This window comes from Geotrypetes seraphini, chromosome 8 (genome assembly GCF_902459505.1).
Source record: "Geotrypetes seraphini chromosome 8, aGeoSer1.1, whole genome shotgun sequence".
In the NCBI taxonomy this organism is placed as follows: domain Eukaryota; kingdom Metazoa; phylum Chordata; class Amphibia; order Gymnophiona; family Dermophiidae; genus Geotrypetes; species Geotrypetes seraphini.
The window spans coordinates 95,445,694-95,463,731 of record NC_047091.1 but is presented as its reverse complement, the minus strand read 5'-3'; the positions used below and the strand labels follow the sequence as shown (position 1 = coordinate 95,463,731).

The 18,038-nt window shown below is 43.8% G+C and overlaps 1 protein-coding gene across 12 annotated transcripts in view; it reads left to right on the top strand.

Moving 5' to 3' along the window:
* The window catches only part of EPS15L1 (epidermal growth factor receptor pathway substrate 15 like 1), a 395,592-nt gene that overhangs the window by 202,786 nt on the left and 174,768 nt on the right, over window positions 1-18,038 (top strand). For all 12 annotated transcript variants that reach the window (XM_033956496.1, XM_033956490.1, XM_033956493.1 and 9 more), the window contains 3 exons: window positions 6,853-6,938; window positions 8,464-8,536; window positions 9,040-9,201. In XM_033956496.1, coding sequence (XP_033812387.1) covers window positions 6,853-6,938; window positions 8,464-8,536; window positions 9,040-9,201 — 321 coding nt within the window. The remainder of the gene's footprint in view (window positions 1-6,852; window positions 6,939-8,463; window positions 8,537-9,039; window positions 9,202-18,038) is intronic.

Below are 18,038 nucleotides of genomic sequence, written 5' to 3'. Positions count from 1 at the left end.
ATGTCTCACTACCACCTAAAACTGATTGTGACTAAGACTGAGCTCTTTATCTTTCTGCCTAAACCCCCTCCCCCCATTCTCTATTTCTGTGGACAACACACTCCTCTTTTCTGTCCTGTCAGCTCACAACCTCTCTACTTCTCCGCTCAGATCCAACAAACCGCTAAAGCCTATCGCTTCTTCCCCTATAGTATTACCAAAATCTAACCTTTCCTTTCTGAGCATATAACCAAGACCTAATCCACACTCTTATCACCTCTCACTTAGACTACTGCTACTCTTTAGCTCCTCAATATCTCTCCTCTCTTGTCTCTACCTACACTTCTCCCTGGGAACTCCATTCATCAGACATATCTTTCTTATCTGTACCCTTTTATTCTACTGCCAACTCTAGACTGTGCCCTTTCTCTCTTGCTGCACCTTACACATGGAATAAACTGCCTGAGTCAGTATGTCAAGCTCCATCCCTGGAACTATGCAAATCCAGAGTGAAATCCCACCTCTTTGAGAATGCATTTAAGTTATAACCCCCTCACCCTAACCACTTCAAGACACTGCCTAAGCCCCTACTTGTCCTGTTATCTTTTAAGTAGATTGTAAGCTCTACTGAGCATGGACTGTATCTTAAATATTTTCTTCTATAGCCCTGTGTATGCCTGCCAGCACTTTAGAAATGTTAAATAGAAGTGGTATGAAAAGTGAAAAAAAAATCATAGGAAGCATCAAACACTGCTGGAGCCACTGCTTACTCAATCAGTTGTCTGAGTAAGCAGCTGCTCCAGCAGTGTTTGGCACATCTTATGATTTTTATTTTTATTTTTTTACTTCTCTCATAGAGTGCTTGACTCCTGATGTAGGCCAGTTAGCTGAAACACAACTCGTGTCAAGTCATCTAAAGTTATAACACTGTTGTCTAATAAAGCTTGGTTTCTTATTTACTTCAAGTCTACTCTTACTGCTGTCCACTCTGTTTGTTGTAGTGCTGTAATCCTTCTTATGGTAGCCTGGTTCAGCTTTCACTGAAATTTAAAACAATTCTCTGGAATTATTTGGTCAGTCTGGTTTTCAGGATGTCTGCAATGAATATGCATGAAATATATTAGCATGGGAGGGAAGTGACGTCATCGTGGCTGATGGCAGCCTAGAGCGATAGCTCCGCGGACCCCCGTGCTGATTTCGGCTATCTTCGCGCGATTTCGCGTGCCTGCACTGTCTACTTCCCTCAGCTTGTTTGTGTAGCTGCTTTGCTGCGTCTCGATGGCGACGCGAAAAAAACAAACCGATATAAAAGCGTTTTCTTCACCGATCCCGAATGGGCCTCCTAGGACTGGCTCTAAAATGGCGCCCGACCCGACCGCGGCTGCGGAGGGCTCACATGCTGCTGCAACGTTGCCGACTTTACAGCTGGAGATGCGTGGCTGGTTCCAGGAATTGAAATCTGAAATCTCTGCAGTTCGAGCTGATATCCATGCTGTTGTTGCTGAGCTAAAACGTGAGGTGGGTGAAATCGGGAATCGAGTGGGAGAGACAGAGGTTGCAGTGGAGGCACATGGCTCTGAACTAACACAGTTAAGAGACAGGATTGCAGCGCTGGAGGAAAAAGCTGATGTGAGCACCCTAAAGCTGGAAGATCTGGAGAATCGCTCCAGACGGTGCAACCTTCGCTTTCGGGGTGTGCCTGACACTGTTTCTGACTCTCGCTGTATGGAGGTGATTGATCATATATGTATACAGGCACTAGAGTCCGCTGGTTTACCTGTGGAAGTGGGAAAACCATTGCTGGATAGGGCTCACCGCATCCCTGGCCCTCGTGATGTGAACCGCCCTCGTAATGTTGTGGCCTGTTTCCATCGTTATATGGATAAAGAACATGTGCTTAGGGCGGTAAGGCGTTCTGGGGGAACTGTTAAATGGGAAGAAGCGGACATTGATGTCTATCCTGATGTAGCTCCAGCAACCCTGGCCCGCCGTCGCACGTATAGAGACTGTACCCGTATACTGCAGGAGCGCAGTGTTCGATATAGATGGATTTATCCTATCGGACTGGCCTTTACACATGCAGGCAAGAACTACACTGCAATAACTGTGGCGGATGTTCAGTCTCGAATGGTGGAAGCAGGTTTGATGACGGCTTCAGAAATGGCTCCACTTCCTCAGAGGTCACCTATACCCAAATCAGGAAGAGGGTTGGGATGGCAGAGAGTGGCTAGGTCGGCTGCAGCCCGTCGCCCTTTGGAAGCGGCCACGTCCTCATCCATTTGAACATTTGTGCTTGTGAGATGTGTTCCTGAAATTTTGTGCTGTGTATGTTTCTTCTTCTTTTTGCTGAGCGGCTTCTGTCGCGAAGGTTGTTTATAGGGCTTGTTCTGGGGGTCCCTTTGTGAACTGTTTCTCTACACTTCCTGTACCGTGGTTACCAGGTGCTTTGGTAGCTGAACCATGTGGGGTATTGTTGGGGGGTTGGGGGGAGGGGGGTTTGGTGTTGGGAAGGGTTGTGACCGAGTGCTTTTTTGTATGAATGTATGGAAGTATGTTTGTATATTGTTTTTCTTAGGGTTGCGATTGCAGGGGTTGGTTGATTTGGCTGCTTTGGAACAGGATATTGATTTGGTGATGAAGTGCTTTTTCTTCTCTAGTATAAATGGATAAACTTACTTTGCTGTCTTATAATGTACATGGTCTGAATTCTCCACAAAAGCGACGCTTGTTATTTAAAGAAATGAGCCGCCTGAATAGTGCGGTTGGATTTATTCAGGAGACCCATTTTCAATCTCACTATGAGAAATTGCTTACACACCATAGCTATCCACATGTTTTCCTTTCTTCTAATAAGGTCCGGAAAAAGACCCAGGGGGTGGGTATTTTAATTCATAAACGTGTCCAGGTGGTATTGAGAGAGGTGGTGCGGGATGTTGAGGGCCGCTACATACTGGTCAAGGCTGAGTTGGATGGCACCTTATATAGTTTACTGAATGTCTATGCCCCAAACGTTGGTCAGGGGGCCTTCTTTACGTTGTTAGAACGTGTGCTGTTAGATCATGTAGAAGGTACTCTCCTTGTAGGTGGAGACTTTAATCTTACCTGCTATCCTCAGGAGGATAATTCCAATTCTTCCATCCGCTATGCTAGAAGCGACAGAAGGGCTTTTCTGCGCTTCCTGCGTAGGCAGGATTTGATAGATGTGTGGCGTTATTTACACCCTGGCACGCGGGATTACACCTTTTATTCATCGAAACATGATTCATATACTAGAATTGATATGTGGATGCTGCCTCGTGTTGCTCTGCCTCGAGCCCTGGCTTCCAGTATTGAACCCCGGGTGTGGTCAGATCATGCTCCCTTGACTCTGGAGTTACAGGTTGGACAGGTTAGAGGTGGTCGTCGTTTGTGGCGTATGAATGACTCTTTGTTGAAAGATCCCAATACCTTGACTCTATTAGAGGCTGATGTCAAGGAATTTTTTGTTTTTAACGACGTGGCTGGCATTAATGTTGCGATTCTATGGGAAAGTTTTAAAGCCACCCTTCGGGGTTGTTGTATTTCGAGAGGGTCGTATCGTAACCAATGTCGAGTGGCTCGTAGATTAGAGCTGGTGTCCCGCCTTCGACGCCTGGAGAATGCTCATAAGAGAGCTCCGTCGGTGGCTGGGGGGGTAGCGCTGACGGAGTGCCGGAGGGATTTACAGGAACTTGATTTAGAGGGCATGGCTTGGGCCCTACAGAGACGGAAACAACGGTTTTTCGAATGGGGTGGTAGGGCGGGTCGCTTGTTAGCTGCACAGATCAAGCAAACTCAGGCACAACATTCCATAACTCGGATTCGTAATGAATCGGGACAGCTTTGTGCAGATGACGGGGCCATTCATCAGGCTTTTTTATCCTTCTACCGGACTCTGTACTCTCCGGAAATTGAAGCCACGGAGGGGGAGATAGATGCTTTTCTATCTAACGTCACCTTGCCTTGTTTGGCGGAAGTTGATGCGGAGTGGCTCTCTTCCCCTATTCAACCCGCTGAGGTGGTGGCAGCTATACATCATTTGGCTGCTTCCAAAGCACCGGGTGTTGATGGTTTTTCGCCCCTGTTTTATAAGAAAATGGAGGCCCATATAGTTGCTCCTTTGACTAGATTGTTTAATTCTTTTTTGGAGGGGGATTGTTTGCCGTATTCGTTTCGTCAGGCTGCGGTCTCTCTTCTTCTTAAACCCGGGAGAGATCCCCTCCTTTGTGGGTCTTACCGCCCTATTTCGTTGTTAGGAGTTGATTATAAGCTGTTTACCCGTATTTTGGCAGTCCGGTTGCAACGTTTTTTGTCTTTCCTAGTTCATGGAGATCAGTGTGGTTTTATTTCAGGGAGGCAACCTGGTGATAATATTCGAAGAGTGTTAGATCTTATTGGAGTGGCCCATCAAGATTCTGTTCCAGCTGTCTTGTTATCAGTTGACGCTGAAAAAGCCTTTGATAGGGTTTATTGGCCGTTTATGCTAGCAGCTTTGAAGAAGATGGGCATTTCGGGTGCTTTTCTACATTGGGTGACCTTATTATATGCTGCTCCGGAGGCTTGCTTAAGGGTTAATGGACGATATACTGCTAATTTTATGATTCGTAGAGGAACTAGGCAAGGGTGCCCTTTGTCACCGCTGATTTTCGCGTTGGTTATGGAACCTTTAGCAGCTGCTATACGTGCGAATGCTGATATTCAAGGGATTGTGGTGGGTGACGAAGAACATAAGATCTTACTGTATGCTGATGATATTTTATTTACCTTGACCCACCCACATCATTCTTTGACGGAGGTGCTTCGTGTTTTGACTATGTTTGGTGTGGTGGCTGGCTTTAAAATTAACATTGAAAAATCTGAATTGCTTAATGTTTCCCTTCTGGACTTGTTGGTAACGGACTTACGTGCTACGTTTTCGTTTCGATGGGCGGCTAAATCCATTAAATACCTCGGTGTGCGTATATCTCGAAGACTTTCTGACCTTTTTGAATTGAATTACCCTCCGTTGCTACGAACTGTGTTTGCTGATCTGGATCGATGGGAGGGATTGAGATTGTCTTGGATGGGTAGGATTAGTGCTTTGCGTATGAATGTGCTGCCTCGTTTTTTGTATCTGTTCTCCTGCCTGCCTCTCTCAATTCCTAAACGGTTCTTGCTTAGGCTACAACGGCGGGCCTTTGCTTATATCTGGACACGTAAACCCCCTAGGGTGCGGAGGGAACGTATGTATTGGGACAGGTTACACGGGGGAATGGGTGTCCCTGATTTTTCTACATATTATTATGCATCCCAACTGCAAGGACTGTTTCATTGGGCATATCCCTCCCAGCGCTGGGTCTCTCTGGAACAGGCTTTACAACCTGCCTACCCATTGGCAGCAGTGCCCTGGCTGTCTTTTGATATCCTTCGGGATCTGCAGACTGGGACATCTTATGGGATGGAGTGTACTTTGCATGCGTGGAGCCGGGTTCGACGAGCTTGGTTCCCATGTCAGCGCTATTTCTATGCTACTCCCATTAGATTTGCCCCTGATTTTCTGCCTGCTAGAGATACTGTGATTTTTCGACGTTGGGAAATGGAGGGACTTAGGGTCCTAGGTCAGCTGATAGTGGGTGGACATCTGGTACCCTTTGCTGCCTTGCAATCTATATATGACCTCCCCTCGACGGATTTTTTCGCCTATGTCCAACTTCGAGATTTTATGGTGAAGAGGGTGATCCCTGAGTGGGAAGGGGCAGACTCTGCTTTTCTTCAAGTTTTTAGGATGGGATTTGGGGTGGGCCTTATTTCACGTCTTTATAGGGCTCTTTTATACACTAGGCCACAGGCCCGCACATATGAACATCGTTGGGAACTCTTGCTGGGGAAGGCCTTTGATTATCAACAATGGGACTGCCTTTATGGTACACTACTGAGAGTCTCTTTAGCATCCCCCTTAGTTGAGCAAGGGTATAAGATGCTATTTCAGTGGTACCTTACGCCGGAAAAGGTGCACCGTTTCTATCACTGTGGAGATGGACACTGCTGGCGTAACTGTGGGTGTCTGGGCACTTTTGGGCATATCTGGTGGGATTGTGTTAAGATTGTACCTTTTTGGAAGATGGTTCAACAACTGATGATTGATGTATTACACCTACCCATTCTATTGCGTATGGAAATATTTTTACTTAACTATCCTTTGGGGAGTTTGGATGTGGATCAGAATCATTTTGTGGCCCTAGTTGCTACGGCAGCTAGACTCACTGTGGCTACATATTGGAAGCGTGCCTCTTTGCCTTCTCGTACTGAACTGTTACATAAGATTGACCAAATTTACTTGATGTCTAAACTGACTGCTTTAAATAATGATTCCTGTGGTACGTTTCATCGTCAGTGGTCTCGTTATGGCTCCTGGCGGGGTTTTCTTTGAACTATTCTTATTTTCATTTTCATCTTCCTTTGTTTTAGGCCTATATTGTATCACTCGGTGGGGGGGTGGGGGGGTTATGTTATTTCATATGGGCAATGTACTTTTGCTGTTGGCATGCTGCCTGTGTATTGTTTTCATTTTGTTCAATAAAATATTAAATTAAAAAAAAAAAAAAAAAAAAAATATATTAGCATGCAGTTGAGCCAAGGTGAATCAGTTTGAAATTTGCAGAGTACGGGGAGCTTCCCCATTTGCTAGAACTGTAATTAAAATTTTGTCTTTGTTCATCATTTGCAAGTAGAACAACCTGGTTTGTCATGCTATTCAAATTTTTGGTTGTCTAAGCTTTCCTTATTTAAATACGTAGAAGAACATTCCCATTTATTGCACATTAATCTTTACTATTCACACTGACTTCTAATAAAATTCTTTTCTACTCTCTATAGGATAGTTCAAGTTCTGTTGGGTCAGGGGAATTTACAGGGGTAAAAGAACTTGATGATATTAGCCAAGAAATTGCACAATTGCTGAGGTAAGTTTGAATACCTAATTAATAGTACATAATCATAACCACATTTCTTTGGTTGCTGCTTCAGTTATTTCAGTTTGAATTCATAGTCTGAAGTGTGGTGTTACAGTAATATAATATTACATTTTTTTAGTGACTTTGCTGCCTCCATTCCTTAAAGAATGGCATAAGAACAAAAAGAACTTTGTGCCAGGAAGGGTAATGCCACATAAATACATTGCTAGTACTATAATGATATCGTATGTCTAGAAATGTCAGAATTATTTTGATATTTCTAGTTGAGGTGGTCAAATAACATAACATAATACAACATAATATTGTGCTTATTAACCGCGTAACCATAAGTTTAACACGGTTTACAAAAGATTATAAACAATAAACAGACTAAAAGACAGGAATAAATTAATTGATCAGGTACTTAGAAAAGAGATGTCTTTATCTGTGTTCTGAAATGTTTATAAGAGTAAGCTGTAAGCAACAATGGTCAGAGTTCTCTGTTATGATTGAAAAATTTCTTACTTTTGCAGCCCTGTACAGGAGGGAAAGTAAACAGAGCATGAGATTTCCTGCTGTGTTTGTATGAAGCTATGGAAAGTCTTTTAACCAAATAGAGAGGAGCAGTGCCATATAAAGCCGAATGTGAAGATTTAGTTGGATCACAGGGATTCTCATAAAATAAACCATAAACAAAGTTAAGGCACTAAGAATTACCGATCAAGGTACAGGTACTTCAGAGAGATTCTCACACACTATTTTAGAAATACTTTTAAACTGTAGAATGCAGGGATGAGCATCCCAAGGATCTAAATGTTAGGGGATGCTAGGCAATAAACTCCTGGTAAGACATGTAGTTAGTTATGTAGCTCATTTGTAGTCTACCTATATCTAGGTGGATTACAATAAAAGCCTAAATAAGATATATATAAACAGCATAAGTATAAAACAAAACACACAACATATAATTTAATATTTAAATTTTATCTTCGTATATCACATAGAGAAGCCTGCTAGCTATGAGCATAGATAGCAATCGGCAAAAAGGAAAACTTAGACTGAGACAAGTCTGGCTTTCTGGGTACGGGAGGACATAGGGCCTCATTTACTAAACTGTAATAACACAAGTTATGTGCTTGCTTAATAAATAGACTCTACTGAGAATAATGGTGCAGGTGCTAAATAATATCTCTTAATATATTAATGCAGGTTAATAGTGAACTTGCAGTTCTGAAAACGCATTTGTTTAGAATTAGGCATATAAAATATTAATTTAAGGCATAGGGGGGGAACCTGCATGGAGAGGCAGTTACAACCCTAAAAACAAAGAGGAAAGGATAACCTGCAGAAAATAGCAGGTACAACCCTAGCCATCTTTCCAGGACTGTACAGGTCATAATGGTCTTTATCTGCCATCATTTGCTATGTTGCTTTGATTTGTGATGTCTTTCTACTGATTTCATTTTGAATATTGCTCCTTTCCCTTAACTGCAATGTCGTGAGAGAAAAGCTACAAACTACTCTTCTTTTACAGAGAAAAATATGCACTAGATCAGGATATCAGAGAGAAAGAAGAATCTATTAGACAGAAAACCAATGAAGTGCAGGTAAGGGTCTCTATTAACTGCTGCCCATTATAGCAGAATGTGATGGATTTTATTTATTGTTTTGTCTATCATTAGCATGAGCTTCTTAGCTGCAGGATTTACCCAACCATTAGGCAAGACTGGGGGCTTGCCTAGGACAACAGTTTCAGGTGGGAGGGGGGGCACCAAACAACAGCCGCAGTTGAAGCAAAACATATTATAATGTCACACAAAGTCAAGAACTGGGAGAGTGGGCAATTTCACATAACCCATTTACCTATATTCTGGGAACTGTGATGTCAGGGTGATCATTCTGAGGGGGGCAAAGGGGCCTAAAAGTTAATTGGGGGAGGAGGGTACAAGGTTGAAGGTTTGGTTAAGATACCTAATACAGTTGAACTGGCCCTGTTCAACTATATTTTGCACAAGTTCTTCCTTGTACCTAAATTGGTAGCTGTTTTGAGGCATATATATGTTTTGGAATAGCCCTCAAACTTGTTGATGTAATTGACCTGCCTTTCTAGGAACTGCAAAATGATCTAGACAGAGAAACAAGCAATTTACAAGAACTAGAAGCCCAGAAACAAGATGCTCAGGATCGTCTTGATGAAATGGACCAACAGAAGGCCAAGCTAAAAGACATGCTGAATGATGTGCGACAGAAGTGCCAGGAGGAAACCCAGATGGTGAGAGCACCAAGTGATGGACCATTCCCACTATTGTATGAGGTGTTTTTGGAGTCTGAGGGGCAGTTTCAGAGAAAACTAAAACCATAAAGACCTTTTAATCTGCCCATTTTAAACCTGGTGCACTGCCATGCAACCCATTTGATCTCTGGTTTTCCTTTCACTTCTCTGCCACTAGGGATCCTCGATGCTTTTTTTTAGTTTAGCCAATCTTAGTACTCGATAAGTAATTTTAAGTAGTTTGCATTGTTGTAAGGTATGTGTACTCTTCAGTGTGCACATGTGCTGCCTTTTTCAAAGGGAAACTAAATGGCATCCATTTGCACTTCATATTCCTGTCTACAGCAGATCAGGTTTAAAGCTGCTTTTGAAAATGTCTATGCAATTTAACATTCCCAAAAAGTGTTTCTTTGATACAGTATGTCAAAAAGCATGTGCAGTATGAAAGCTTGCCTGTATTTTAAATTGCTTTCACAGGGACAGGTTTTATCGGGTCATACTTCTTGTGCAGCAGGACTGGTAGTCTTGACCATGGGGGTTAAACCCCCATTAGTTGCAAGGGTTGTAGAAAGCCCACTGTTTGTTTTAATGCTCCACCTCCCATCACTCTGGGATGAGCTCCACCTCCTCAATCTTACTCTCTGTAAGTGAAGAGTGGGGAGCTTGTCTGTTCTGCTGAAGTTTAATCTTTATTATTTTCAGTTTTTTTATTATCTGGTCAGAGGCTTTTGGTGCTGCAGAGTATCCCGGTCACAATGGGGCATCTCTGGCTATGAGAAGATAAGGCTCTCAGAGCTGAACTCTGTAGCCCACAGACACATGCCTCGCATGATTTTTGTGTGGCCAGTTTGCATCAGTAGTTCTCAGAGCTCAGGCTCCATGCCCTTGGGAGCAATTTCACCCCATGATTGTCTGCAGTGGGCTTGAGTGGCTTGCTTCAGGTTCTGACTTCAGTGGAAATGGTGCGGTCAGTCATTGCCTCGGTTGCTCTGGGGAATACCTTGCCTCGCTGGATCTAACAGAGGCATACTTGCATATTCTCATCTACCCTGTTCACAGAAAGTTCTTGAGGTTCCATATTCTGAACAAGCATTTCCAATTCTCTGTTCTTCCCTTTTGGCCTAGCAACAGCACCATGAATATTTACCAAGGTGATGGTTGTTGTGGCAGTGTACCTTCACAAGGTGGGAATTCAGGTGCATCCTTATCTGAATGATTGGCTCATAAGAGCACTGACGAGGGAGCAACAGTGGTAGAGCAAGTGATCTATCTCCTACAGACATTGGGCTGGATAATCAACTTCAAGAAGAGTCAGTTGATCCTGACTCAGTCCCTGGAATACCTGGGAATCTGTTTTGAGACAGCACAGAAAGAGGTCTTCTTCCCAGAAGCATGCAAAACGAAGCTCGTGAGGTAAATTTGGGAAATTCGTGGCCTACCGACACCCACAGCTTGGCAGTATCTTCAACTGCTGGGATTCATGCTAGCCACAGTAGATGATGATCCCCGGGCAAGAGCACACTTGCACCCCTTTCAAGAGTCACTCCTCTCAAGGTGGTCTTTGCAAGCGGATGCCCTGGACCTCCCACTGCTGTGGGGAGACAAAGCATGGAGCCATAGTTGTATCTTCCAGTGGACAGTCCTGATGATGGATGCCAGTCTATTCGGCTGGGGAGCTCATTGCAAGGGACATCCGCTGCAAGGGCGCTGGTCCCTATCTCAGAGTTAGTGGTCAATCAACTACTTGGAGCTGAGAGTGGTATGGTTAACTCTGCAAGCCCTGGGCAGTGTCCTAGAAGGAAGGGCAGTCCAAGTCTTCTCAGACATTGTGACCACAGTAGTCTATGTAATCAGGCAAGGAGACACCAAAAGTTCACCACTGAGCTTGGAAGCATGCTTGCTCTTTTGGTGGGCAGAAGCCCATCTCTTGGCCATCTCAGTGGCTCACGTAGCAGGAGTGGAGAATGTGCAGGTGGACTTCCTAAGTTGTCAGACTTTGGATCCTGGTGAGTGGTTTGTCTCTCGGAAGGCCTTTGATTGCATAGTCAGGCACTGGGGGTGTCCGACGTTTGACCTCATGGTCTTAGCATCCAAAAAAAGGCGGTTTGTTTTTTCAGTTGAAGGTACGAGCCCAGAAACACTGGACTGGACATTCTAAGAACATAAGAATAGCCTTACTGGTTCAGACCAATGGTCCATCTAGCCCAGTATCCCGTCTTCGCAGAAGCCAATCCAAGTCACAAGTACCTGGTAAACACCCAAATAGTATCAGCATTCCATGCTACCGTCCCATGTTTGTTTCAACAGCAGACTATAGACTTTTCCTCCAGGAATTTGTCCAAACCTTTTTTAAAACCAGCTACATTAACTGCTCTTACCACATCCTCTGGCAATGCGTACCAGAGCTAAACTATTCTCTGAGTAAAAAAAATATTTCCTCCTATTGGTTTTAAAAGTATTACTCTGTAACTTCATCAAGTGTCCCCTAGTCTTTGTAAAGCCTGATGCAGTAAAAACAAAAAATCGATCTACTTGTACCCATTCTACATCACTCAGGATTTTGTAGACTTTAATCATACCTCCCCTTAGGCATCTCTTTTCCAAGCTGAAGAGCCCTAACCTTTTTAATCTTCCCTCATGCGAGAGGAGTTCCATCCCCTTAATCATCTTAGTTGCTCTTCTTTGAACATTTTCTAGTGCCTGGCCTGCAGAGGAGCTCCTATATGTTTTTCCCCCTGTGACCAATGATAGACAGAGTGCTTTGATGGGTCTGAATGCACCAAGGTTGAGTGATCCTGGTAGCCCCAGATTGGTCAAGGTACACAGACTTAGTATGTCTGCAAGAGGACAAGGTTCTCAGGTTCCTTGTCATCCAAATCTTTTCTCACAGGGATCCATAGCCCTGGAGGATCCGGAGTGCTTTGGCACTTGAGTGTGAAGCCTTAGGGCATAAAGGCTATTCACTGAAGTTATTTCCAAGCCCCTGTGGTCTAAGAAGCAGTCCACATTAACAGCCTACACAAAAGCCTGGATGTGTTTCAGGAACTGGTTCGATCAACAATGTTCAGACCTGGTGACTGCACCAATTTTGGTGGTGGTCGATTTCCTGCAGGAAAGTCTGAAGAAGGGCCTAGAGGTTAGCTCTCTCAAGGTACAGACTTTCCTGCTTCAGAATGCAGATCAGCAAGCGCTTGTTGGCATCACATCTGGATATATCCAGAATTTTGAAGGGAGCCTTAAGTTTACGCCCTCCATTGTATTAGCCTTTTCTGTCTTGGAACCTTAGTCTGGTCTTGCGGGCCCTTGCAAAGACCCTGTATGAGTCTTTGGAGTAGGTGTTCCTGATAGAACTGACGGTTAAGACAGTTTTCTTAGTGGCTGCGACGTTAGCAAGAAGGATGTTGGAGCTGCAGGCTCTGCCCTGCAGGGAACCCATTCTTCACATCTCAGAAGCTAGTATCTCGATTTGAACGGTTCCTTCCTTCTTACTGAAGGTTGTGTCTAGTTTTCACATGACTCAATATATGTTTATGTTTGTTTATTTAAGATTTGATATACCGCTCCTGCATTTTACTGACCTAAGCAGTTTACAATGTATCAGACTAAAATGAAATTAGGTGCTTGAGAATATATGCAACTAGGGAGATATATGCCTCTATGATGATGTATATATGTGTGCCACAATATCATAGCTTTAACCACTAATAATTAATATATTTAAAGTAAAATGCTCTGGCCCTACAACCAAATTGTTCAGTGAAATCACCAAACTATTCAGTAATAACAGCGGTCTCAAACACACGGCCCCCCAGGGACTATTTTGCGGCCCTCGATCTTTCCTCGCCTAAAGCAGGGGTTCCCAATCTGCTTCCCTTCCCACTGCTCTCCCCCAAGCCACCGCAATCGAGGAACAGGCCAGCGCCCGAGATCTTAGCTCTCCCTGCATATCTTCCCCAGCTCGGAGCCGACCAATTCTCGCCACCTGACATCAATTCTAACGTTGGGGAGGAAGTTCCGGGCCAGCCTGGCAGCGATTGGCTGGCCCGGAACTTCCTCCCCAACGTTAGAATTGACGTTGGGTGGCGTGAATTGGTCGGCCCCACGCTGGGGAAGATAAGCAGGGAGAGTTAAGACTTCGGTGCTGGCATGTTCCCCGATTATGGCGGCGGCAGCCTGTTCCCCGATTGCGGTGGTGGTGGCCTGATCCCCAATGGTGGTGGCTTGGGGGAGGGCAGGGAGACAGAAAGGGGAGACAGGGAGACAGAAAGAAAGAAGGGAAATGGGACACAGACAGAAAGGGGCATGGAGAGAGAAAGACAGAAAGAAAGGGCAGGCATGGAGAAAGAAAAAAAAAAAAAAGAAAGGGGGCACGGAGAGAGAGAGAAAGACAGACATATAGAAAGAATGGGGGCATGGATAGAGAGAGAAAGAAAGAAGGGAGCAGGGTGAAAGATATAAAAAGTTGGGGGAGGGAAGGAGACAGATGCCAGACCAGGGGAAAGGAAGGAAGGAGGGAGGGAGAGAAAGGAAAGAAAGAGATGTCAGACCATGGAAATAGGGACAGAAGAAGAGAGAGATAGAAGGGAAGGTAAGACACGGAAACATAGATTTTGAAAAGAAAGCAGAAAAATTGAATATTAAGTTAATGCCAAAGATGGATGCAAGGCAGAAAGTGAAGACGGAGAGAAAACCAGTCAAAGGACAAGAAGACCCTGGAAACATAATTAAATGCACAGAAAAATAAAGTCACCAGACAACAAAGGTAGGGAAAATGATTTTATTTTCAATACTAGTCTTTAAGCCCGTTACATTAACGGGTGCTAGAATATATGTATGTCTGTCTTTCTTTCTGTCTCACTCCCTGCCCTTGTGTCTTTCTTCTTTTATTTCTGTCTCCCTCCCTCCTATTATTTGTCTTTCTTTCTATTTATCTCTCTTTCTGCCCCCTATGCAGCATTTATATCCCCTTGTCCACCTTCCTGTACAGTAGCCATATCAGCATTCCCTCCCCCTCCATTTCCTTGTGCATCAGCATTTCCCCCCTCCCTACTTCCCTGTGCAGCATTTTCCTCCCTCGGGCTAGAATATATGTGTGTGTGTCTGTCTTTATTTCTTTCTCTCTCTGTCTCCTTAGCCACTTTTTCCTGTCCATTCTCCCTTCTTTTTACCTCCCCTGTGTCCACGACCACCCCTTCACTGCTCCCTTTATCCAGCAACAGCCCTTCCCCCTTTGTTTTACCTCCCCCCTGTCCATCAGTACCTCTTCCTTCTCCCCCTGTCCAACAATAGGCATCCCTTCCTTTTTCCCCCTGTCCATCATCACCTCTTCCTGCTCCCTCTGTCCAGCAGTAGGCCTCCCTTTATTTTTTCCCCCTGTCCATCAGCATCTCTTCCTGCTCCCCCTGTCCAGCAGTAGGCATCCCTTAATTTTTTTCCCCCTGTCCATCAGCACCTCTTCTTGCTCCCCCTGTCCAGCATTAGGCCTCCCTTCATTTTTCCCCCCTGTCCACCACCACCTCTTCATTGCTCCCCTTATCCAGCAGCAGCCCTTCTCCCTTTGTTTTACCTCCCCCCCCTGTCCATCAGCACCTCTTCTTGCTCCCCCTGTCCAGCAGTAGGCCTCCCTTCATTTTCCCCCCCTGTCCATCAGCAGGTCTCCCTTAATTTCCCCCGCTGTCCATCTGCACCTCTTCCTGCTCCCCCTGTCCAACAATAGGCCTCCCTTCCTTTCCCCCCCTGTCCATCATCATCTCTTCCTGCTCCCCTTGTGCAGAGTTTTTTAATTAATCGGATAGAGTCATTGCGGCCCCCCCGCTCCCCTTCACTTGTAAGTCGGCGATTCAAGAAGCCTGTGCAGCAGTCTTCACACGCTGCTTCGGGTCCTTCTACTGCGCTTATTTGCTCTGCCGCGTCTCTGATGACATCATCAGAGACGCGGCAGAGCAAATCAGGGCAGTAGAAGAGCCTGAAGCAGCGTGTGAAGACTGCTGCACAGGCTTCTTGAATCGCCGGGTAGGTATTCGGGTCAGCGGCAAGGGAAGGGGTGTGAGCGGCAAAGAACTCGTCTGGTCTGTTGCGGAGGGCGGCCCGGCTCGATTTATTGATTCGTTGGGGGGGGGGGGGGAATGCGCTGTGTTGGGGGGAAGGGTAGGCAGACGCGGGGACCGTCCAGTTCAAGAGAGGAGCCGGGGGTGAGGAAGGCCGCCGCAGCTATGGAAATTTTTTTTTTTTATTTGAAAGCCGCCGCCGGGGCCGCGCATGCGCAATTGTTTTTTTCGCTACAGCTCACGGAACACGTTTTTTTTAGTGCGCATGCGCGGCTTACCATTTTATTATATTAGATAGTGATTGAAATATGTCAGTTTTGAGAAAGGAAAGATATTAAACTTTAAATGTGAGGGCTGCAGAAAAAATAGGGTACTTGGAGGACCGCAGAAAAAATAGTTAATGACAATTTTGCATAAGGTAAAACTCCTTATAGTTTATAAATCTTTCCTTTAACAGTTAAAGGAAATATTTATAAACTATAAAGAGTTTTACCTCATGCAAAGTTGTCATTTCTTTAATAAGACATTAACTATTTTTTCTGCGGCTCTCCAAGTACCTACAAATCCAAAATGTGGCCCCACTAAGGGTTTGAGTTTGAGACCACTGAGTAATAACATCCATAATGTTACAGTTTCCATCATAGGCAGTGTGGGACAGTAAAGGTAGTGATGATCCCAGTGGCAACCATAGTTTTGGTGATTTCACTGAAAAGTTTGATTGTAGAGTCTGAGCACTTTACTTTAAATATATTAATTATTAGTGGTTATAGTTTTCACATGAACCAGGAGGTGTGACTCCCAGCCTTCATACCTGTGGGAGTGAAGAAAGCAGATAATGTGTTGAAATTTCTGGATGTGCGACAGATTTTGATTTGTTACTTGGAGGTGACCAATGAGTTCTAGTTGTCTGATCACCTCTTCATGCTTTCGAATACAGCACATTGGGGGAGACCAGCATCTAAAGCAACCATATCCAGGTGGTCATATCTTCCACCTATATTGGAAGTGGAAAAAATCTCCAATGGCACTGAAGACGCACTCCATTTGCAGCGTCATGTCATCTTGGGCAGAGTCTAGATTAGTCTCACTTGCAGAGATTTGCAGGGCGGCCACTTGGTCCAATCTTCACACATTCACTAAATTTTACAGGGTGGGTATGGCAGCCAGGCTGGACACCACTTTTGGGTCCTCAGTACTGGCAGCAGGCTCATCTGTTCTACCCTAGGAACCATGGACTGCTTTGATATGCTTGATGGTCAAGACTACCGGTCTTATTGCATAAGGAGAAAATATTAGGTTCTTTCCTTGCTAATCTTCTTTCTGCTAAACAGTCGTATGCCTGCCCTGTCTGATATACTAGTCTGCTTTTTGTTTCAGACATGCCTGCTTAGTCAGTTGACTTCTTTCTATTGCCTGCCCGGTAGGGTCAGGAATGAAAGAGAATTCACTCATAAGAGCAACAGAACTATTGCTGACTCTCAAATCTCTTCTTTATAAAACTACCGCCTTCATTCATAGATTATTGATTCCCCACACTTCAACAAGATTATTTAGGTCAAACGACAAACATCTATTAATTGTTCCCTCACTAAAAAACATTAACACACGGCAGCAATTCATCTTTTCTGTCACAGCCCCTCAAACATGGAATTCCCTCCCTATTTATGTAAGGGAAGAACACAATCTAGATAGATTCAAGAGCAAATTAAAATGCTTTCTTTTTAAAGATGCATTTGGCAGCTAGAAAGCTAGATTAGAAACCTCAATTGAATTCTATCTCCCAACTTATTTGAAACTCACTACTCTCATCCCTCCTATTGTTTTTTCCCTTACTTGTCTTATTTACTATCAATAATTTGTATTTCTTTCCCCATTTTTTCCGTTTGTTTAATATGTTTTGTTAGGTTAGTCGTATTTGTTTGTTTTATTTCCCCCAGAAATTTGTAATTTTATTGTTTTGTACATCGCTTAGAATTTTGAATAAGCGATTAATCAAATTTATAATAAACTTGAAACTTGATTAGCATGGTAAGAACCTAATCTATCCTTGCAGTGGAGATACACAACCTTCCCTTGAAATATGTTAGTTTTCAAACCCTCCCATCGCCATCACCTAATGAGTGATTCATATGAATACATACTTTGTACATTGCTTGACCCTCTAACTGCAGCTGCCAAGTCATAATAACAAGAAGTTTGTTTTATCTACTGCCTTTTAGCCAGACCCTCATCCTGTTCTATCGTTTTCATATTTAGAAACCAACACACAGCTTTTCTTAGGCTTGTTGGTCTGAGAGAATAAATTGTGATGTTCATACAGCACAGATTTGTTTCCAGGCTACCAAAAAGAAAATGTTATATGTTTATATTTATTGATTGTAACATTGTGTCCATAATTCACTCCAGCATGAATTACCAGTATCATCTGAGCATCATGGAAGCATTGCATATAAACTCCCTAAATGCAGTGTGACACAACCAAAACACAACCTGTATGCAATATGTAAAAGACAACTCTTTCAGGCAAAATAGCTTTAAAAATACACAACTTTGTTTATATTTCAGGCAATTAAAAAAAAAAAAATATGAGCAGTTGTGGAGGGTTTTTGTCAGGTTGTAGAGACCTGATAATTCTTTCCTGGTTTCAAAAACTGAGCCCATAAAGAAATTAAAATGTGTTGGATCGGAAGGGAATGGGTTTATATTATGATGATGATTTTTGTTGTAATATGCCTCAAACTTTTGACGAGCCATGATAAATATTGGAATGAATAAAATAAATTTGGGTAT